Raw genomic sequence first — 23,397 nt, 5'->3', positions numbered from 1 at the left:
AATCCCCCTGGATCCATCCCCAAAATCTCCCTGGTTTTCCCTCCTTCTCCCACTTCTGGATTCATCCCAAAAATCCCCCTGGTTCTCCCAGCTGTGGATCCATCCCCAAAATCCTCCTGGTTCTCCCCAGTTCTCCCAGCTGTGGATCCATCCCAAATCCCCCTGGTTTTCTCCCAGCTGTGGATCCATCCCCAAAATCCCCCTGGTTCTTCCTCCTTTTCCCAGCTATGGATCCATTCACAAAATCCCCCCAGTTCTCCCAGCTGTAGATCCATCCCAAAATGCCCCTGGTTCTCCCCAATTCTCCCAGCTATGGATCCATCCCCAAAATCCTCCTGGTTCTGCCCCCTTCTCCCATCTCTGGATTTATCCCAAAAATCCCCCTGGTTCTCCCAGCTGTGGATCCATCCCCAAAATCCCCCAGCTGTGACACAAACAAACCACACAGTCCTGTTTTTAAAACGGGGCCTTTCTCCATTTTATTTTGCCCAATAAAAATCCTTCACAGTCAGGTGGAGAGAGGAGAGTTGGAGATACGTATACATATAGATTTGCATGTCTATTTATATATATACATACCTCTGTACAGATATATTTATATATTCACTGTAGAAAATGGCAAAGGCAGGAGCTCTTCACATCTGGATAACCCAATGGGAACAGACAACAGGCCAGCAGGGAATTGGGAAGTGTGGTGGAGTTTTAACAAGAACCTCTGAAACAGATACACCTTTGCTGTACAAAAATCTCAGAAAGGTGAGTGTTACCTTTGTTTTTTATTTTTTTAAATTTTTTTTCTTTTTTTTTTTTTTTGTTCAACCTTTTGTCTTTAAACACACTTAACCAGAGGCAAAGTCAAGACAACAGTGTTTGGAAGTGACCAAGTGGACAGGAGAGACACCCGACTTTATGGAGTTCTTTTTTTAAATGTTTTTATTATTTTTTTAAAGTATATATATATATTTATATATATATAATTTTTAATTTTTTAGATGTTTTTAGAGATTTTTTTTATTTTTAAATTTTTTAAAAGAATTTTTTAAGATTTTTTTAAAGAAGTTTTTTTTTAGATTTTTTAAATAATTTTTTTAGATTTTTTTTAGATTCTTTTTTTTCTTTTTTTAAGATTTTTTTTTTAGGTTTTTTGTTTTGTTTTTAGATTTTTTTAAAATATTTTTTAGATTTTTTTTTTTTGCAAAGTCTCGTTTGAACGCAGTTCGGAGAACCAGCAACAGTCGACGCAGAGACAGAACAGTAACGGAGTCGAGTTCAGAACACTTCTGGTTTGAATTCACAGTCAGAGAGGACAGAGTTAAAAAAGAAAAAGAGAGAGCCACCGAGGCGTCAAGAAACGAGAGGGAAGAAAAGCACGAGGCTGGGGCTGAATTTACAGGCGGGGAGGTGCAGGGCGGCGCCGCGCGTGTCGCGCAGGAGCTGCCGCGGAGGGCCACGGCCAGCAGAGCTCCTGTTATTGCTGGTGAGGTCGGACACAGCCTCGCCCACCCCGGGGCAGCCGGGCTTGGTGGGGACAGCTCTGCATCTGCTGAACTGCTCTCAGCCACGTGCGTGGGTTTGGGGGCGAGGAAAAGCCTCCCCGGTGCGGTGCCCGGAGCGGGGCGATGGCTCCTCTGGGCTCACAGCGATTTCCAGGTCCTGGAGAGTGCAAACGAAGACACCTTGGAGGAGCCCTGGGCTGGGCTCTGCGGGGACGCGGCTGCCTGGGGAGGAGGGACTGCATAGACACTTTTCAGCTGGGTGTGCAGCATTGGGTGGTGCTGGGACGCTCCTGGAGCTCTGCCCGCGGCTGTTCTGCTCCTGGCGGTCACGGGGAAGGGGTGAAGGAGCCTTCTCCTCCCAGGAGACTCTCAGGAATGGCAGAGCAGCCCACTGGTTGTCACCGAAGGTGGCTCTGTGAGCTCAGACACCCCAGTGGCTCCCACGTGGAGAAGACCTGCTGCAGGGACCCAGGGACAGCCACGGAGAGGGTGGGTGACACCTCCTGGGTGTCCAGGCTGGATGTGGGAAGCTTTGGGCTCTCTGAATAAACAGGCCCACCAAGCTCAGACCACTGTGGGTATTTAGAGCCAGACTGGACCTTGCATCCCTTTCCAAAGGGGTTGAGGCCAGGGCTGGAGCTGTGAAGGTATTCATGGGAATGTTGGCTTGCCTGCAGGTGTCAGAGTTGGCAAGAGTCCCTTTGAAATCTCCCTGGAAAAACCTATTGCTTTGGGACAGAAAGCAGAGACTTCCTGCTGGAGAGAACAGATTTGTGAAAGAGCTGTGGGGACACAGCCTGGTCCAGGCTCCAGACCTGACACGATCCCTGTCACTGGGAGAACCAGGGAGGAGGATTATCCTGAAAACACAGGAGCTTCGTGCTGCCAGCTGTTCCTCTGCCAGCATGGAACATCCTATTGGGAAGGCAACATCTGCAAACAGCTGGATGTGACCCCAACCCCTTGGTACACTGCAGGGTCCTGTGTGCCCCTAAGGACCTCAGAGACCCCTCAGACCCCTCATTTTTCCAGAGGGTGGAAGGACCAGGGAACTCCAGAGCTGGTGGTGATGGTGTGAATCCCCGTGCAAAGATCCCACAGGATTGCAGGCCATGGGAATGTCCTTCAGCAGGAAGCCAGGATGTCCTTGGAGGTCAAGCAGGGCTGATGGAGCTGCCATGGGGACGTCAGAGAGGAGAGGATCAGTGTTCTGGAAAGCTCCTGAGAGCAGGGATTGGGATAACCCATTCTCAGTGGGGGCTGTAGCTCCAGATTGTCCAGATGTGCCTGGGAGAGCACTGGGAGAGGCACTGACTGCTCCAGTGGGGTGGGGATGGTCTGAAAGGAGGCAGCAGAGCCTGGAGAGCTGGAGCAGAGGAGCAGCAGGGCACAGGCAACACATGAACTGATCTTTTGCAGGGGGTCTTGGTGAACAGGAAATATAAAAGGGTTTCAAGGCTTAAACTGAAGGTTTGGGTTAAATTATCAGCAAGTTGGGCTCTCTTCCATCCCAGGGATGGAATGGAGAAGAGAATGGCTGGGGAGCAGAGGCACAGTTGAGAGGCATCTGCCCAAGGCCCAGACCCACCTGAACACCCACCTGAAGGAGCACAGACCTCCCACTGGCCTCCTGCCAGGTCCAGGAGCCTTCCTGGAGCAAAGGTGGGTGGAGATGCCTTCAACACCCCAAGCAGGAGAAGTGAAGAACACGCTGCCTTCACCTTGGGATGTGGTTCCTTGGTAAGGAGGCTGCTGAGGTGTGGAGAGGACACCAAGGGGGCAGCCAGCGGGACCACCAGCTCTCAGGATGGTAATTTTTCTCAATTCCCACTGAGCCACGACAATTGACTGGACCCTGTAGTGGTGTCTGCTGCTAACCTATTGCTCTGAAGATGAGAGGCATTAAGTTACCTGAAGACAAGAGGGTGCATGGCTTGGCGTGCATCCTCTCTTCTCCTCAAGAAAAAAGGGAATGGCATCCATCCCAGCTCCTAGGAACAGACCCTGGCCCATATTCTCCACAGAAAATGTGTGGAGCTAATTGGTGTGGCTGTGGAGGATACTGGTGTCACCAACTGGGGACGATCACCTCACCCAGGAACTCCTTTCTATCCTGTCCTGTCTCGTCCAGGAAAGGCCCTTATGGACCTGCAGACATTCCCAGGTGGGACACGGGGAAATCATGTCCCCTGCCAGCTCTCCTTCCCCTTTTCCAGCCCACCCCAGCCTCCTGTCTCTGCAGGAAATCCGGGACACAGCTCCAGGCATGCAGCCCAGCGCTCCCTGGAGATCTTTGGTCATGTTGCTCATGAGCTCGCTGCCTTGAGCAAGCTATAAAGTGCCACTGCAAGGGGCAGGAGGGGGGCAGGATGGTCCCTTCCATGGGCAGAGCTCAGAGGGACACTCTGGGAGCCACTGTCTGCATGGAATCTGGGTGTGACACCAGACAGGCAGAGGGGACATCACCCTTAACCAGAGGCCATTGCACACCTGGCTCAGGGTGACAGCATCAAAGCAGGACAGAGTGACACCAGGCTGAGCTAATCCCAAGTGGATTGCTTTCCTGGGAGGTGCTGAAGCCCAGATTCCCAGTGCAGCCAGGCCCAGGTCGGGGTGCTGAGCTCCCTGTGTGCAGTGCTCAGCGCTCGGCCCCGCTTGCCAACAGAGAAGCCACAGAACCTTCTTGTCTCCTTTTAATCATCAACATACAGAGCTGGGCTCTTATTTACATCAAATACACTTCTCTCTGTACAACAGCATAAGAGCAACAATTCCATTCCTCTCTGGAGCGTGGAAGCCCGGAGGTGAGTGACCACCACCAGTGACAGCAGGACTGGGACCACCAGCTGCCAGCAGACAGTGGCAGGAGCAAAGTGGGGCTGTGTGAGGCACAACAACGTGCCCTGGTCATGGTGTTCACCCTGGGGGTGAGAGGGGAGGGCTGGAATCAGCCCAGCTGGCTTGGTGGGACAGTAGTAGCAGGCAGCCTTGGAATGGTGGTGGAGCAAAGCAGCCCTGCTCACAGCAGAGTAAGACCTTCCCTGGCACCAGGACAGCCTGCTTATCCCACATCCTCATGGATGGAAGCCTCTGGAGCTGATCAGTGTCCTCTGTTTGCCGTGTGGATGTGCCTGGAGCATGACTGGGCTCTGTACATGGGGTTCCTGTGACACCAGAGCTGCTCCAGCACTGCCACCACTGGCCTGGCTCTCCCAAAAATCCTGGACCATATTGTCCAGCTGCATGTGTTGGGTATCCCAGAGCATCTCTAATGCTTGTGGACCCCATGTGTGGGCAACTGAGGTGAGATCCTCACGGCCACAGCTTGTGGTGGTGGCCAGTGGCAGGTTAGAGAGGATTTTGGGGGCAGGGCTTGGAGAATGACACGAGAGCCAGGATGTCACGCTGAATTCCACCAGCTCCAAGGTGGAGGACACAGCTGGGGGATGGTCAAGCCCAAACTCTGGGTGGAATTCCATGGGACAGAAACAATTCATCAGCCCTGCCTGAGCCTCCAAGAGACATGCTGCCAGCCTCCTTGGCCATTCCCAGGATACATCACCCAGACACCAGCCTGGCACCCCTTGGCTGTCCTAATCCAGGGCCAAGACCCCAGAGCTTCAACAAAGCTTTTGGTGGGAGATTTCATCAACTTGTGAAAGTGTAAAAGATCTGGAAGGAGCCAGGTGAGCTCCACCTGGACACAAACAATAGAAATCCAGGTGTCTCACCATCATTTTGCTCCATCTCTGCTGAGCAGAGGGCTGGCACAGGGGAGTGGACTTGATGGGGAGCAGCACATCCAGTTTTGGAGAGGAATCCTGAAGCACAAGAATCCTTTGTGGCAGTTTGGTTCCCAATGTCCAATGTGAAAAGAAAGCTGAGATGGTGCAAAATACCAGTCTCCAACCCTGACACTGTGGGATGTTTGACTCTGTCTGGAAGGCCTGGAGTATGACGTGGAGGAAGCTCTAGGATTTGCCTGGCCAGGTGCACGTGGATGTCTCCCTGGGCATGGCAGAGTCTGTGTGGCACTGGCAGGCAGCTGCACTCCTTCCTGGTTGGGGTGCATGGGCTGATGTCCAGGAGTGCTGGAGATCTTCAGGATTTGCAGTGGGACTCTTCCCCACGCCCATCAGTAGTCAGACCTGACCTAACCTCCCTTTATGGCTGGTGCAGGGAATGAGGCTTAGCCTGAGCTGCCCTGGTGTTTTCCATGAATTGTCTTCCTCCAGCTCCAAAGACATGGGCAGAACTGGTGGGAAAAGACAGGAATCATCAACTGGGGTCTTGAAATGCCCTGGTCTTGGCACTTTTCTATTTTCAGTGGCTGCAGGGATCTCTGGCAGCCACCACCAGCTCCTGGCCAGCAGCACTGTCTGATGACTTGGGCTGGTGGGACTGACTGCAGTCTCCACTCTGCTCAGCCTGGAGCTCACCACAACAAAGTTTGTTCTCAAACTGATGGTCACACCTGGTCCTGAACAGGAGAGCTCTGGGGAGACAGAACATGGAAAATGTGCAGCTTCAGGGCTTTTGTTTGGAAGGTCTTCAGCCCCTCAGTGCCTCCAGATTCTTCCTTGGTATGCACATGAAATTTAACCTGGCCAAATTCACCCTGGAGTCACCTCACAGACATTTCAAGACGTCCCAGTGCTAATCCTAATTTTCTCTTCTAGCTGCTCCCCAGGGCAAAGATCCAAAATCCCCACTCCTGTTGATCCTTTGGCCAGCGCAAACTCCACTTTGCAACATTTTTCTTCTCTTTATTGTGACTTGTGGTAAAAAACTGTCCGTGACAGGAAGAACCGAGCTCACCTTGCCCATGTTTTCAAGAGGAATGCCAGGTTTTGCTGCCTCAGTGACCGTGCACATAGGATTTGGTTTATTATTCTGCCAGGGCATAAGCACTTGCGTGATCTTAAGCATTTCCCCCTCTTATGACTTCTTTCGTGCTCAGAGTTAGTAGCTGAGTATTTTCTTGAGCTAGGCCTGTGAGTTGTTACCTCCATCCCTGGGGTGGCCCGTGGGATGGCTGTGGGTGCTGTTTGGAATGGCAGTACTGAAGGCTGACCGCTGCAATCCAGCTGTGATGCTGCTGTGCCCCCCCTGCAACTCCTGAGTGAGTTTTTCGAGTGCTGTTTTTAAGCAGACCCTGGCCCAAGAGAGTGCACTGAGGTGTCGCTCGTTTGGGGACAGGGTGGCACAATTGCCCACTTTCGGGGCAGATTGCTAAAGCTTCAGTTTGCATAAATCCCATGGGTTTGGAGGCTTCCCCAAACCTTGATTCCATTGACTTTGGGAAGTAAGAGGGCTGTTGGGAAGGGAAACTAGCTCGGATTTCCAAGCTTTTTTCTTGCTGTAGCCAGCTTGGGTATAGAGTAAGAGTAAGGGGACCAAGGCAGAGGTGGGAGGGTATTTCTGCTCCCGCGGTTGGTCACAACCTGGGAGAGGAGTGGAACTGCAGGAGGAAACCACAAGGAAGTGAAAACGCAGCATTTGTTAAGCTCTGCTGAGCCTCCAGAGAGGCTCCTGCTGGGACATCATTCCTTGTTGGCTTCTGTTACCAGGATGGGCTCATCCTACTCCTCAAGGATGTCCTAGCCTCTTGCAGCCAGGGCAAGAGGGAGTTGTCTGGTAGAGATATGTCTGGTTTCACTGAAATCAGTGGCCAAGCTCGCACTGACTTCACTAAGACCACCGTCTAGACAGGATACTTGATGCAGAACACTTGAGTTTGCTCATGATCCCAAGAGCTTTGCTCCATTAGCCAATGTGGCTAAAAACGTCCTGGAAAAAAAATAAACCGAAAAAACAACAAACCTGCCACTTTGAACTGTTTTGCTGCACATAAATGCTTGGAAAACCAAAGAAATCAAATACAACCCTCCAAAACAACCAACCGAAGAAGGGTGAATTGTAGGAGAGGGGGTGGCAGCCTCTAGTGAAGTAACAGTCAGGGCAGATTACAAAAGAGCCAATTGACCCTCACCAGCTGTGCTAGGAAAAAAACCCAGGCGAGACGTCGCATTTATCGATAGAAAACCAACGCACATCCACAGTTGTTGTACCTACAGAGCACAGAAGTGGAGAGTAAGGGTGATGGAGCCTGGTGGGAGCACGCTCACACCACTCCGACGGGAGCGCGTTATCCTTCGGAAGATCTCTGGCTTGAGTAGGTAGTACATGCACAGCAATAAAAAATTGCGTTGCGTGGCCTCGGCCCCCCCTCAGATCTCGGTGGACTCTATCCTCTCAAGTCTGGAGGGAGTCCACGTCTTCTTCTCCTCGGTGTGCGGGGGGCTGGTGGCCTTCGTGTTCATCTCGTTGACCTTGTGCTCCAGCAGCTGGTTCTTCTGGTACATCTCCACGTAGTTCAGCTGCAGCTGCTTCTGGTACTTGATGACTTTCTCCTTCTCCTCCTGCCACGTGCGCCGCTCCTCCTCGAAGTCCATCACCTGCTGCTCCCGCTGCTGCCGCTCCAGCTTCAGCTCCGTCTGCAGCCGCTCCACCTCCCGCCGCAGGGTGTTCACGCTGTCCTCGCTCTGCCGCTGCATCTTGGCCTCGTCGCTCTCGCAGGCCAGCGGGTCCCGCAGCTTCTCCCCGAGGTCCCCGCCAAAAGACCCCGCGGGTCCCATGCTGGCAAGTGTCCGCTTCAGGCCGGAGACCTCCAGCTCACAGTGGTTCAGTTTTTCCCTCAGCACCTGGACCTCGCTCATCTTCCTCTGCAGCTCGCCCTCGCAGATCTCCAGGTTGACGCTCTTGGAGCTGTAGGAGTCCTTCAGGGTGAGGATCTGCTCCTCCTTCTCCCGTAGGAAGTTCTTACCTTCCTTGAGCTGCGAGCGCAGTCCCACGATCTCGTTGAGCTTTTGGGAGACGTCGGCTTGGGAGTCCTTCAGCTGCTGCTTGAGCAGGGAGATCTCACCTGCCTTCTGGCACACCTGTGGGGAGAGCACTCGTGAGGCTGGTGGGTGGTAGCGAGGAGCTCCTTGTCCCCTGAACTGCCCATGAAACAACCCTGCTCAAGGACCCAGCCTTCACCAGGACCCAGACCATGCCACAGACCTAGAGGTTGTCCCCACCTCTGTGTTTTCCCTCAGGGACCTGATGCTGTTCCCAGCTGGAGCTGCCCAAACAGCCAAGCCCAGTGCTGCAGTTCCCGCCAGCGATGCTTCACTCCTGCCTTCATCTTACTCCCCCACGCACAAACCCGTGGGGCTCAATCCCAAACCTTCTGCTGAACATCTGGCACATTTCAGAGCCTAATTAATCCCAGCTTCATTGACTTTCCATCAGGATTAGCAGAATAAGGTCGTCTTGATTCTAGAGCTATGTTTTGCCTCCACACTCTTAATAAATTTAAAGTTTCTAGCCTGTGCATGGAAGGATTAAAATTCTTCACATGATCAAGCTGAAAAAATGGTATGTTAGCACTGGCTATACAAACAGACCTTGATAAATGTTCTAAAAATAGAAACAGTAGGAAAAAGTTATGTAGGACTCAACAGGGGAACTAGAAAGAGGAATGTGTCTTTCAGCCTTTTAAGAGACTTATTAACAACCAAAAAAAGTGTGTTACAATGGAAAATGTGAGGTAAACATGGCTCTATCAATGTCATTCTTAGCTCAGTTGCTTTTATATCTTCAATTTTAAAAAAAATCAAATACCTGAAAACTGGTTTCAAGGTTCACCCAAACGCAAATGGTAAAAGAATTTAATTAAAATAGACTTAAGCCCATTTTGGCAGGCACAAGTACCTGTGTGGAAAGACCTGTATTCCGTGAAACTGGATTTGAATGTCACGACTTGGAGTGACCGGACTGTGAAGTCAAATTATTAACCAGCACAGGAGGGTGTGCATAAAAAAAATTGTGCTTATTTTAGCTTAATTGAAATCAGCAGGCCTGGGACGCAGAGAAGTGAGGTGACAAGTGTCACCTGTTACCTGGAGGTCACCAACCCATGGCTGTTATCTGTGGGCTCCACTTGGGGCATGTGGGAGGTACCTTGGGTCAGCAGATCCCACAATGGAAACCTCATTCACGGCCTGTTACATCAATGCTCTTACCTCCCACTTGGTCTCTTCAATCTTCGGGAGAAACTCAGCCTGCTCCTTCTTGAAAGCCACAAATTTCTTCTCCAGCTCCTCTCGTTGCTGGAGGAGTTGTCCCATGTCATCCTGGAGTTTTTTTTTCTCCTGCTGGAGCTTGAAGATTTGGAGCTGCAGAGCCTGCTGAGCCCGCTGCGCCTTTTTGGAGACCTGCTGCAACTTGTTGGCATAGTTCTGCCTCAGGTCCTCCATCTCCCTCTCCCAGATCTTCTGCTTCTCCTCGAACACCTGGAAGATGGCCGCCTCGCTCTTGTCCAGGTTCCTCCTCATCTGCAGCACCTCCTGCTCCTTCTCCCACAGCCGGTCCTCCAGGTCCTGGATGATGTCGTCGGTCGAGGGCGAGTGGAAAGGCATCGTTTCGTTGAGATGGTTCAGTCTGTTGAAGGACGAGGTGCTCTTGCTGGAGGACCGCCCGCTGTCTGAGGTAGATATCCCGTTGTATCCCACGATGTTCTTCTCCACGTAGGTGGTGCCGATGCGGTTGATGTGGCTCGTGGAGGCGCTCATGGGGCCCACGTGCTGGCTGTAGCCCGTCCCGTAGGTGGGCAGGCTCGTGAGCGAGTTGCGGCCCGAATCCGAGAGCCCCCCGCCCTGGTTTGTAGTCCTGTTAAGGCTGCTCTTGTCGAGTCCACCCTTGGGTGCGGACGGGCTATTGCTGTTGGCATGGTTCAAGCTCTTTCTGTTCTCTGCCATCCCGTTGCTCTGCGGCGGGCAGAGGTTCTGCATGGAATGGAAGTTTTTAGGAACTACTGGTTTAAAGGCTGAGGGTCTAACTAAGGGCTCATTGCTCTGCAAAAAGGAAAAAGGAGCACGCATCAAACACAGCAGGAGGCTCGGTAACAGCATACAAAAGAGACACATCAGCACAGGGTGGGGCTTAGGCAGCTCGGGCTGGCTCCTTATCCCACCCTGTTACGCTTTTGGGGTTGCACATGAGGGACCTGTGGTCACTCAAAGGGCAACACTTTGCCTTCCCTTCCCCCAGCTGAACCATCTTGACTCACCCCAAACCTCCACGATTTTTCTCTAGAATACTCCTTAGTGCTTGTCACAAGGAGGGCTCCCCCTTGCTTACCAGACCTGACCAAAAACAACTCTAATTTTTGCTGATTATATTTCTGGCCTTGAGGTTGCATTGCCCTTTTGCTGAAAGCTGAATTGAACCCTTGGATTAGCAGCCCTTTGGCCTCAGGAACATCACATCTCCCTCCTGCCAGCAGTGAGCTGTGCCTGTGGGGACCTCATGTCCTGCTTGTCCTGACAGGAGCAGGTAGGAGCTGTGACAGCAGTGACACCAGGCAAGGAACATGCAGGAGCTGCTCTTCATTTGAAATTTGTGTTTTCTGTGCTATAAGCAATCCTGGGGGACAACAGACCACAGCTGTAAGGGATTTAGAAAGGATTTTAAAGCCTTGCACATTCCTCACCCCATCAATGCACCATTAGAAACTAAATTTTCCTCAAAATGGGATTGAGTCTCCCCTACTGCAGATTGAATTTTAGCTGAAAATTAAACTGGATTAAGCAAAGGTATTTTGAAAATGCTTTTCAGGAGAAACAGAATAAGCTCCACTGAACAGGTTGGAGGCTGGAGACCAAGTGTGAGACTGAGATGGACTGCAGGGACTGTTGGATTAACAACCCAGGAGAAAAGGCCACCAAATGCTGCAGAAATAATACTGGACACAAATTATGGAAGCCACTGGAGCAGAGCAGCAGGCAACATAAAACACTGCTGGCTCTGGGGCTCTGTTCCTCCAGGCCTGGGAGATTTTGCTTCCTGAAGCCAAAATGAGCCATGAGGACTGGGCTGGGCTGGGAGATAACAGGGGTAGTTCCCAAGCCTTTTCCCTCACAAGGGGCACTGGGACGGGAACAGATGCTCGTGCCTACTTTCAAACGACAGCTTTAGGTGTCAGTGGGTGGTTGGAAACTGCCTATAAAAGGCACAAAACACACAAAACAAGAGTGGGGCTCAGCTGCTGGACCTACTGAAACAGGGGCAAACTCCAGCTCCCTCCTCATCCTTCAGGAAGGTAAATATCTGAGGGAAGCTGGAATAGCCAGTGACTTAAATGAGCTGTGTATGGAAGACCTGTGGTCACGCTCTTGGGTTCCTCAAGAACTAACAACGCCCCTGAAAATCATAAGAATTTTATCATCTCTACATAAAAACGTAAAAAAGCAAAAACGAGACCATCAAGATCGCCCCGATGCCCAATGCCTCGTGGCTTGTGCTTCCAGAGAAGCGCCGCGGCCACCCAGCTGCTCCAGGAGGTCCTCACCTGGTCTAGCTTGCCGGAGATTGGCAAAATCTTTGGTGGGTTCCCGGGCTCTCGGTACTGGGGCGGCGGCAGCGGCAGGTTCTTCTCGTTGTTGGCGGTCACGTTCCCGCAGATGTCCACCTTCACCTTCTCGCTCTTGCGCGCGTCGCCGTTGATGTAGAGGGAGTTGGAGACTTTCTCCGACTTGTAGGTCTTCTCCTCGCCCGAGTAGCGGTGGGAGATGTCCCGCGCCACGGAGTAGCCGTTGCGGGGCCCCTCCGTCTGCCGGCCGCCGCTCTGCGTCCGCGTGCCCACGCTCTTCATGGCGAACTCCTGCTCGTTGGCCACGCCGCTGCCCACGCTCCCCATGGCGCTCCGGGGGATGGTCTGGGAATACCGCAGGGAGAAGCCGTGGAAGTTCTCCGGGCTGGGGTAGGTTGGGTCACTGAGGACGGGCAGCGTCTCTAGCGTGGCCATGGCAGCGTAGGGGTGAGGTGGAGGCGCAGCTCAGTGGCACTGGGACAAGGAGGGGAAAAGGGTTGTTAAAGAGATGGATTTTGTCTGCCGTGCCCTTTGCATGTCCTAGTGATGGGGTTCTCCTCTGCTGTGGGAGCCCCAGATCCCTTGGAGGAGCAGCATTCCCCAAATCCCACCCACTGTTATCAAAAAGAGCTCCTAATCTTCTCAGTCCAAGGGTTGTGGTTTTCCCAGGGGAGCGAGTTGTGTGGGTTTTGGTAGGCACAAGGCATCGGTGAGACACAACCATTTGCTGTGCCCAAGCCTGAATTATTTCTGTCACATTTTCCAGTTTTAGTAAGTTTGTGTTCCCACGGGGGTGGAAGGTCTCCATCCCTGATCCTGGCTCATACAAGTGCTCCCTCCAGCACATCCCTTAGGATGACACCACAGGGTTTAAGCAACACAATTTCCATCTCTTTTGTGGAATTGTTGCTGGCCTGAACTTGAGCTTTTAAAAAGATGCTTTTGTGCAGGTGTCATCCTAAATTTTCTTTTAAATCTTTATTCCCCTTCTCCATTTGATTCTTACTTAGGCTGTGCCTTGGGTTGGCCAAAACTAGGCCATGGGACATGGATAACATTCAAATAGTGGTTTCAAAAGTTGTCATTCACTACTGTTGTCCTGGGACCAGTTGTCCTTAGGACCAATTCTCAGCTGTCTAGATGCTCTTCATCAGCTTTTACACAAAAATGTAAAATCTTATTTAAGGAAATAAAAGTCCCACAACTTTTGGGACTGATGATGGAGAATTTGAACCTGTACCAGCCAAGGATCTCATTACCTGAAGGAAGGGAGAAGGTGCATTGCAAATTTTGAGTGATTGACCCAAACCTGGAGGAGCAAGGTCAGTGAGTGGCTTGTGGACAGCTGTGGCCACTCAGCTGACCACTGTCCACCTGCCCTACTGAGTTCACTGACTCGGTCCCCATGGGACAGAACTGATGCTTTTCTTTTGTCTCAGGCACTCTCAGTTCCAGGTTTTCCAGGATAAACCATCCTGACAGCATGGAGACTAAAGCAGGACTTAAAGGCAGCAGAAGCTGCAGGTTTCCCTGTGGATGGATAAAAACAGTGATGCCCTTTGGAGAAAGGCAGCAGTCAGGCAGGACCAGCAGGAAGGGGAGATGGAGAAAATCCCCATTTCAGTGGGGTTCTCCCTCTCCTTGGGGTAGGGACGTTCATTCAGCCCTCCCTGAGTAAAGCAGAACTGGGTTTATTTCCCTGGAGAGCAGGCTGAGGTCTGGAGCTCAGCTCCCACGTGGTGTCTCACAGGGCCTTGCTATTTGCACTAATAATGGAATGGAAAAAGAATTAAAAAGGTTAAAGCAGGGTCTGTGCTGCTCAACTTTGCTTTTATTAAACTGCATTTCTGGAGGCTTCTCCTCCCCCTTTCCCAGCACCCTGCCCTGACCAAAGTACAGCCTGAGGGGCAGATGTGGCAACTGCTGTGCCAGAGGGAGAGGACACAGAGCTGTTGAGATGGGATTTAAGGTCCCTTTTAACCCAGCCCATTCTGGGATTTTATGATCAAAGAGCATTAAGTGAGCACTTTGTGGTCCCTGCTGAGGACACCCTGCAGTTTGCACCTCTGTCCCCAGCAGATGACCTCATGTCATTCCCCGATGAAAGTCTAAAGACCAGGCAGTAAAGGAGGATGACATGAGCACGTGGGGGGCATCCACCACAGCCAAAACACGAGTGTTTATTGGTCATAAGTGACAAAATCTCTGCCAGCAGCAAGGAGTGGCAGGGTCTGGTCACATACGTGGCATGTGACACTTGGACACGTGCTCTGAGCAGCACTCAAAGGCTCCTGACCCCGTCACACCCCACAGACACTTCCCAAAGAACATCACCACTGACAGATCACGAGGGCACAATGCCCAGGGGTCACTCCAGGTGCTTGCTGAGCACCTGGAGACTTGCCTGGGCTGTGGATGATGAGGAAGGATGGAGAACACCCACCTGAAGCTGTGCTCAACCAACGGTGCCTTTGGATTTTATGAGTCGAGGGAAGAGTTTTTGTCCTCCTAATTTAGGAATAACCTGCTTTTCAGTGACTTTGGGAATCTTTATAGGCTGTGACGTCTTTTTATGGGACACCAGGCACCACGGGAGGGATGTGCTGGAAGGTCTCAGCTCCAGACAAGGAAGTGGCACTGTCTCCTTGCAGTGCTCCCCAGCCAGCCAGGGAGAAATCCAGGTTACTTTTCCCTCGCTGGGTAAATTTCACGGTGACATTTGCACATTTACATTGCCTCTCTGAGGGCAGGATGAGGTCACTGGAAAGTTTGATCCTTCCAAAAGGGAAAAGAAAAAAAAAAAAAAAAAAGGCCAACGCAACAAGAAGCGTTTTCTTTTAACTGGGAATCATCCAAGAAAATATTCTGAAAAAAACCCCTTGTTCTTAGCTTATGTTTACTGCAAACCCGGGATCTGATAAACAGAGCATAAAGACAAGTGTTACTAATATGTTATTAAGGAGATTCCAGAGGTGCCAAGAGATCCCTGACAGTACAGCTTTGTTTGCCAAAAAGGGCCATTTTTTCCCGAGAACAACAACCCTTGGGTTTGTATCTTCTGGCCAGCTCCAATTCCCAGTCAGGTTTTACACTGGTTGTTCCTCAGCCGAACTGTGAAATCAAATTTTGAGCACAGGAATAATGTTGCCACATCTCCAGCACAGAGCAGCAGAGTCTTTTTGTTTTCATCCTTCCAGGTTTGGGGCAATGTGTGACTAAAAACTTCCCCAGGACATTTCTCCTCCTTAAGTCTCATCATCTCTGGGGCAAGAGGACAAGAGGGAATGGCTTCAGGCTGACAGGGCAGGGTTATGTGGGATATTGGGAAGAAATTCTTGACTGAGGGTGGGCAGGCCCTGGCACAGGGTGCCCAGAGAAGCTGTGGCTGCCCCTGGATCCCTGGAAGTGACCAAGGCCAGGTTGGATGGGCTTTGGAGTAACCTGGGACAGTGGAAGGTGTCCCTGCCCATGGCAGGGGGTTGGAACTGGACAATCTTTAGGGTCCCTTCCAAACCAAACTATTCCATGATTCCATGAGAACTGCCACCCTCCCATGGGAGCATGAACTGAAAGTTCATGTGTGAACTTTTCACACACTTTGTTGGTGATTCCCAAGGGTGCTGAGCCTGTCCATGAGCACAGGGAGGCTGAGGGAAGCCAGGTTTTGCCTTCACCAGCATTTCATTCCCAAGTCCCATCCTTTAGGAGGAAAGCAGAGCCACCCTCGAGCATGGCTGGGTGACCTTCTCTGACCAGGGACACTGGGAATCCACACACTCCTCCCCATCCCATCCACCTGCAGTGGCCTCTTGGCCTTTCCTGCAGCATCCTCGCCTCGGAGACAGCAAAATTCTGATGCCTGACGCAGAAAATCTGGGGTGAAATGTCCTTTTCCCCAGCTATGCCAGGAAAACTGCACGTCCACCTCTTACCAATGTTTCCAGCCGTTCCTGCAGCTCCAGGACATTCCTAGATGTTATTGTAAATACAGTGATTTGTAAAATAACAACTGCATCTTTGCACCTGCTCCACCCAAACCACTCAGTGAATACCTTCCAGTTAGAAAGAAGAAAAATTGCTCTGAGATAAGCAGCTGAATGGTTAACTAAGATTAAATTATGGAGGCCTGGCTCTGTTGCTGCCTGAGGAGGTTAATTGTTAACACTCTCCTAACAAAGGCCTTGGAGAGACAGACACACCTGGGCACCATGCCATGGGAGAAGGGGATCAGTCATCCCTTGGGCACCCAGAGCTCCAGCAAAGAGCCCCAGAGCAAGGCAGGGCTTGGCACACGTGCCCGTGCCAGGCATGTGGTGCTGCCAGCACGGGCAACAAAGGCACCTGAAGGTCAGAAATTCCCCCTGTTGCCAACTGTGGTAACAGGTGTGCCCCTGCCCTTCATTAGTCAGGTTTGTTTGCATGGGCTTTAACGAGGCAGAGCAATTACTGACACCATAAACCCTGCTCTGCTCTGCTGTTTTTGCTGTGTTTACAGCTCAGCTCAGCTCAGCCAGTTTGTTGGCAGCACTGCCAAGGGGTTGGTTTGGTTGGAGGAGAGAAAGTCAACGTGTCCTGGGGTGGTGGAACAGGTTGGAAAAGGTGGAAAAAGAATGGCTGTGATAATTTCAGCTTCATCCAGGAAGAGATGTGGGGTGGAAAGGGAGGGACAGGAATGGGCTAGCAGTGAAGACAGACCCTGCAGGGAGCAAAGCCAGCTGTGGCCAGTGAGGTGTTAACAAGCCCTGGGGCAAAACCACCACTGAAAGCCAAGGCTTGCACTTGTAGAATCACAGAATCACTGAATTATTCAGGTTGGAAAAATCCTCTAAGACTGTGGGGTCTAACTGTTCCCACACCACTGCCAAGGCCACCACTGACATGTCCCCAAGTGCCACAACCACAGGGATTTTAAATCCCTCCAGGAATGGGTACTCCAGTACTGCCCTGGGCAGCTGTGCCAGGGCTGGACACCCTTTCCATGAAGAAATTTTCCCAAATATCCAGTCTAAACCTCTCCTGCTTAGATGCTGTTCCCTCTTGTCCTCTTAGTTTCAGGTGCAGGTTTCAGCCACATCCCTCTCCCTCATCACATCCTCCAAAAAGGCCACTCAGCTACTGCTCTGCCTCCTGTGTGTCACAGGCCGTCACTTGCCACCTCCTTGTGGCCCTGCTGGTCCCAAACCTGGCTGAGAGCTGCTCCACTGGGATTGATTCAAGAGGAAGGGACAGCACAGCTCCCCTCCCACCTGGCTCCAGAGCCCCGGCACCTCCTGTTCTCCTACACCCTGCTCAAGTTGCTCAGTCTGTAGAGGAGAACAGAATGAGCTTTTCTTGTCTCTCACAGGCATTTTTTCCAGCTCTCAAGTAACTCTTGTGCCTCCTTTCTGCACCTCCTCCTACTCTTTCCCCCCATCCTGGCTTGGTGGCTGCCAGGTTTTCCTCTGCCACTGGAATACAGCAGGAGAACACTTGAACCTGTCTGCAAAAACATGCAGATCTCCAGCTTTTCAGCCACAAGCTTTTTCCACAACCAAAAGCCAAATGAACTCAGAAGAACAACTCCTGCTCCTTCCCCAGGTCACAGACCTCTCTTTCCCCATTTATCCCTGAACTTCAGATGTTTTTGTCCCCATGCAGAGCTACAAATCAAACCCAGGAAGGCAGGCTGGAGGATCAAATAGTGGCAGATTCTTGCAGCCACCCTCAGACACCTCTTGGGCTGTGGGGCTGCTGTGTATCTGCACATTTTCCATCCTTCTGTGCAAAGGATTTATGCTGGAATAACTTTTGGACACAATCCTGAGTAACGTGCCCTAGGGCACTCTGCTGGAGCAGGGAGGTTGGACTTGGACTGCCCAGCATGGCAGTCCTGCCTGGGAACATCCAGTTTGGGAATGTGGGACCACCCTGTCCCTCTGTGACCTCCCCACTTTCCAGCCACCCCTGGGAGCACTGAGGGGTCTCCACAGGGAACTTCAGCATCCTCTGGATGAGTGGAAATTTCCAAGCTCAAAGCCCTCAGCCCTCCCAGTACAATCCCAGGAGGATCACACTTTGCTTTTCTCTCCTGAAGAGAGGGGGTGGCAGGATGAGGGGCAGGCAGGTCCAGGTTTTGGGGGCTGCTCTTCCCCGGGCTGCTGAGGGAAATAAAAGTGAGCAGGCTTAGAAACATTTCCTTTTCCTTTCCGCCTGCTAATGAGATAATTACAGCCTTTTGTATTCTGGGAAACTACTTTCTCATTATGGGGGCCGCATCAGCTATTTACATAATAAGGCTGAAACAAAAGAGATGAGATGAAAAGACCCAGGCAGCTCTTGGGGGAGCTCTGTTGAGCTGCCAAGGGCCAGCCTGGCAGGATGACAGGACAGATTCCTGCATCCCCAGAGCTCCTCTGGTCTGGAGTGGGTGGCAGCACTTGACTCAGGATGTCCCCAGCATGGGATGCTCCTCACTCTCAGCTGTGAGGGTCCCCAGGGTCCTCAGAACCTGCTCACTCTTAACCCACCCACTGCAGTTCCTGGTGCCAGAGGGGTTGGGAGGGTGGCCACGAATCCAGACCCACATCAAGGGGTCATGCCAGCATCTCTGGGGCTCACGGTGGCACCACCAGAGGATGTTTGGTACCAAACTGGCCTGTCCCAGTTTCCTCCAGCTGTGGCCAAGGGATTTTCTGGGTACCAACCTGTCCCATCCCATATCCCACATCCCATATTCCATATCCCATATCCCTGTTCCTTGTTTCACTTTCTGACTAAATGACATCATGGGTACCAGCCTGTCCCATCCCATATCCCATATCCCATATCCCATATCCCATATCCCATATCCCATATCCCTGTTCCTTGCTCCACTTTCTGACCAAAGGACATGATGGGTATCAGACTGTCCCAGCCTATTTCCCTGTCCCCCCAGTTGGCCAAGGGATGCATTGGTTACAAACCTGTCCCATCCCATTCCCATTCCCATTCCCATTTCCCCATTTCCCATTCCTCATTTCCATTTCCATTCCCCATTCCCATTTCGATTTCCCATTTTCCCATTTCCTATTCCCATTCCCCATTTCCCATTTCCATTTCCCCATTTCCCATTCCCATTTCCCTTTCCCATTCCCATTCCCCTTTCCCCATTTCCCATTCCCATTTCCCCATTCCCCATTCCCATTTCCATTCCCCATTCCCATTTCCATTTCCTCATTTCCCATTTCGATTTCCCATTTTCCCATTTCCTATTCCCATTCCCCATTTCCCATTTCCATCCCATTCTCCCCCCAGCTGGCCAGTGTGTACCAACCTGTCCCACCCCGTGTCCCTGTTCCCTGCCCCCACAGCTGGCCAGGGGGACACTGGCTACCCAGCTGTCCCTCCCACACGCCGTGCCCTGTCCCCGAGCTGGCCAGGGAACTCTCTGAGCACCAAACTGTCCCTGCCAGCCTGGCCACCTCTCTTCCCCAATAAAGGCCCCATTGTTCCCGACAATCCCTGAACAGAGCAGCCTGCTCCACCTTCCCTGGCCAGTCCTCCCACTCTGCTATCAGTTTTCCTCGCTGTGTTTAAGGGACACAGTCCACTGCCACCCTGTCCCCATCCCCCAGGACGTGGCAGGAGGGGGAATCGTGGCGAAGCACGGCCACAATCTGCACTGTGGAGCACACAGCCTTGGATCTGTGCCCTCCTGCTTGTCCCTCCTTCCCTCTCAGCTCCCTGAGGGTGTTCCTGGAATGGACACCCTGCCACAGCTTCCTGGAAACCTTTTACTGACAGTGAAATAATCAGTGAATCAATCTGGACATGGCTGTTGCTCATCCTGAGCAAGCTGCTCCACCTATCCCAAGCCCACCTCCTCCATCCCAGCTCCTCATCTCTGGGGGTTTCATCCCAGTTTTAACCCACAGGATTTGCTGGATCTGAAAAAGCAGGCAGAGTGGAATTAAAAGCCAAGCACCTGGCAGGCCACGCCAGTCTTGAGCTGTTCCAGTAAGGGAAGAAATCAGAATTATTCAGGAGGCTGCAGCAAGGTGGGCAAAGCCCCAGAGAAACCTTGGCAAGTGACAGGGAGGTGTGACGAGGTACATTTGTATAGTCCCAGGGAGGCTTTTTTTGTCTCATCCTTGGAGGTTTTCAAGCCCTGAATGGACCAGGCAGGGTCCACCAGCAGCAGGATGGCCTGGAGGGCTCCTGGGATCCTTTCCACCAGGAATTATCCTGCCGTGGAGTTTTTTACACACTGGATATTTTACACACTAGCATTGCCCTGGCCAAAGTCCTCATCCTCAGGGGGATTTTCCCCCTTTTCCCCATGTGCTCTCGGAGCCCCGGCTTTGGATCCAGGCTGGCATCCTGCAGGAGGCACCTGAGGGCAGACAGGAAGGATTTTCCATGATTTATTCATGCCCATCATCCCAAGGGGCGGCAGGACAGGATGGTTTCAAGCTCAGCCCAAAGTGCCATCCCAAATCTCGTGTGTCCATCAGGAAGGGTTCATCCATGGTCTTTTGACTGCCCCCAGAAGACAGCCAGGGCCAGCTGTGTCATTGTCCCCAGTGAGGTCCTGATGGCAATCTCTGCCCAGGAAAGCACCAGCTTTGGTGGCACAGGGAAAATTCCCTGGATTCCCTCAGTACAGGGCAAGGGCAGTTTGATGGAGCAGCCTCAGTGCTGGCTGAGGGTCTGGGATGCCCCATACCATGGGCTGGACTGCTTGGGGTCCTCCCAGCCCTGTGTGCCTCAGTTTCCCCTCGTTAAGGGGCTGCCAGTGGGATCCAGGGTGAGATTTCCCCACCCTGAACAATCCATCTCCGTGCACCCCACCTCTGTTCTGACCCCCTGGTGCAAACCCAGCCCAGCAGGTACTTCCCATCCCTAAAAAAAACCTGGAAAGGGTCCCACCAGCTCAGCCCTGCACTAATACACTGAATTTCTTTTGGAAAGGTGGCTGGAATTGAGGTGATGCCAGCTGAGCCCCTGGGACTCCCCAGCACAGGGGATATGGGGAAGCTGCTGGTCACCACTGGAAGCATCCCAGCACAGAGCCACATCCCTTTCCTGGCTCCCCAGCACCTTCCTGAGCATCCTCACACATCCCTACCCCCCAAATCTCAGCGATCCCAATGTGATCCCCAGCTCCACGGCCCCAAATACCAGGAGGACCCCTCTCTTTGTCACCAGCCCCCCCTGCGACGGGGTATTGCAGTGTGGGGGACCCAATCCTGCTTTTTGGGATGAGCCATCACCCCCAGAGCGGCTCCACGGAGCCGTCCCCCGAGCCCTGCCATCCCCAAACTTCTCCCAAACCTCTGTCCCCGCAGAAGGACAAGGAGGGGACCCGCCACCCGCTGCCACCGGCCGCCCACGCCACCAGCCCGGCTGTGATTTATCATTAACTCGCCCCGAGGAGTTTGCTGGGCTCGGAGCCAGCCCGGGAAGCGCTCGCTCCTCCCCGGACACCACGCTTGGAGCAAACCCCCATGGTGGGCGCCTTGTCCCCAGCGCTGCTGGACCGGAGCGATGCCCTAAAATCCGCCGGGATGCAGGGTCTGGGTGCTGCGGGGGTCCCAAATGGATGCAGGGGGGGTTTATAGAGGGGAAAATCACAGTTTCCCCCACCCACCCCATCTCTGGGGGGAGCGCAGCCCGGTGTGCCCCCCAAAAAACGAGCTGCAAAGCGTCCCAGCAGCTCAGCCCTGCCCTAAATCCACCGCAAACCCTTCGCTCCCTGCCCGGCCCCAAACAAAGACACCCAGCCAAGAGGGGGAAGGAGAGGAAAGCAAAGATCCCACAAAAAGCTGGCACCCCACCCCGGGATTTACCTGGACAAGCCAGGGGCGCATCCTGCAGCTCCCCATCCTCCGCCGACCGCCAAACTCATTGTTTGCCTGCGTGGTATCCCGGGAAAAAGTCCAAAATAATACCTGAGGAGAGCAACCTGCTGCTGGGCTGGGGCCAAGGGCTGCCCTTCGCTCGGTGGGATTGGCCACGGAGCCCGCAGCAGCTTTAACCCTTTGTGCCCGCCTCCGGCAGGGCTTTGGGATGGCTCCGTCTGCCTCAAGAGGGAATTCGGGGCTTGTTTCAGCAGAAATGGGAAGTTTGGGGTCAGACGCTGGGATTTCCAAAAGAAGGATTCGGAGTTTGGCTTTGTCTGTTTTGAGATGGGGGTTTTGGGGTGTGATGGCTTGTTTCTGTGTAAGTAAGGGTTTGTGGGTTTGGGAGGTTTTGGGGTGTGCTCAAATAGGGATTTGTGGATTTGGGGTTTGTTCAAACAGGGGTTTGTGGATTAGGAAGGTTTTGGGGTTTGCTCAAATAAGAATTTGTAGGTTTGGGAGGTTTTGGGGTGTGCTCAAATAGGGATTTATTGATTTGTGAGGTTTTGGGGTGTGCTCAAGTAGGGATTTGTGGGTTTGGGGTTTGTTCAAACAGGGGTTTGTGGATTAGGAAGGTTTTGGGGTTTGCTCAAATAAGAATTTGTGGATTTGGGAGGTTTTGGGGTTTGCTCAAATAGGGATGTGTGGGTTTGGGAGGTTTTGGGGTTTGCTCAAATAGGGATTTGTGGATTTGGGAGGTTTTGGGGTTTGCTCAAATAGGGATTTATTGATTTGGGAGGTTTTGGGGTTTGCTCAAATAAGAATTTGTGGGTTTGGGAGGTTTTGGGGTTTGCTCAAACAGAGATTTGTGGAGTTGGGGTTTGCTCAAATAGGGATTTATTGATTTGGGAGGTTTTGGGGTGTGCTCAAATAAGGATTTGTGGATTTCAAAGGTTTTGGGGTTTGCTCAAATAGGGATGTGTGGGTTTGGAAGGTTTTGGGGTTTGCTCAAATAGAAACGTGGATTTGGGAGGTTTTGGAGTTTGCTCAAATAGGGATTTGGGGTTCAGAGGCTTGTTTTAACTCATGGAATTTGGGGTCAGACTGTTTTTCTTCAAATGGGAATTTTGGGTCTGACAACTTGGTTTTGCAAAGAGAAAGTTTTGAGGGTCTGACAGCTTTTTTTTTGCTTAACTGGAATTTTGGGATCTGACTGCTGGGTTCTTTTGTTTTAATACTTTCTTCTGAAATAAAGAATTTTAGACTCTCAGAACTTGGTTTTCTCAAATGAGGAATTTGAGATTCAATTTGCTCAAACAGGGGTTTTAGGATCAGACAGCTGGGGTTTGGGTTGCTTTTCAAAGAGGGAATTTTGGGGTCTGATGGCTTGGTTTTGATCAAATGAAGATTTTGGGATCAGGTAACTTATTTTATTTTGGCTAAAGGGGGATTTTGGGGTCTGGCAGCGGGGTTTTCCTCAAATAGGGATTTGGGGTCTGACTGCCTGTTTTGTTTTTTGTCTGTTTGTTTTTCAAAAGGGGATTTTAGGGTGTGGGAGGCTTGTTTGGGTACAAATAGAGATCTGGGACTGGGCTTTTTTCAAATGAAATTTTGGGGTCTGACAAATTGGGCTTTTTTTTTTTTTTTTTTTTGGGGGGGAAGGCCCAAAAAAGCTCCTTTTCCCTCA

At 51.9% G+C, this 23,397-nt stretch overlaps 1 protein-coding gene across 3 annotated transcripts in view; it reads right to left on the bottom strand.

The window, feature by feature from the left end:
* Window positions 1–1,182: 1,182 nt before the first annotated feature.
* Window positions 1,183–23,397, bottom strand: part of LZTS3 (leucine zipper tumor suppressor family member 3) — a 48,228-nt gene continuing 26,013 nt past the window's right edge. The window contains exons 1-4 of one of the 3 annotated variants that reach the window (XM_039724371.1): window positions 21,720–22,048; window positions 11,893–12,387; window positions 9,566–10,396; window positions 1,183–8,437 (exon numbers count right to left, since the gene is read on the bottom strand). In XM_039724371.1, coding sequence (XP_039580305.1) covers window positions 7,727–8,437; window positions 9,566–10,396; window positions 11,893–12,348 — 1,998 coding nt within the window. In that variant the 5' untranslated portion in view covers window positions 12,349–12,387; window positions 21,720–22,048 and the 3' untranslated portion in view covers window positions 1,183–7,726. Of the gene's footprint in view, window positions 8,438–9,565; window positions 10,397–11,892; window positions 12,388–21,719; window positions 22,049–23,397 lie in introns of those variants that run through there. The other 2 variants (XM_039724360.1, XM_039724380.1) reach the window with 2 other exon arrangements.

Source organism: Passer montanus, unplaced genomic scaffold (genome assembly GCF_014805655.1).
Source record: "Passer montanus isolate IOZ18808 unplaced genomic scaffold, ASM1480565v1 scaffold109, whole genome shotgun sequence".
NCBI lineage: Eukaryota > Metazoa > Chordata > Aves > Passeriformes > Passeridae > Passer > Passer montanus.
The sequence above is the reverse complement of the archived record's forward strand: the minus strand, read 5'-3'. Positions and strand labels throughout refer to the sequence as shown.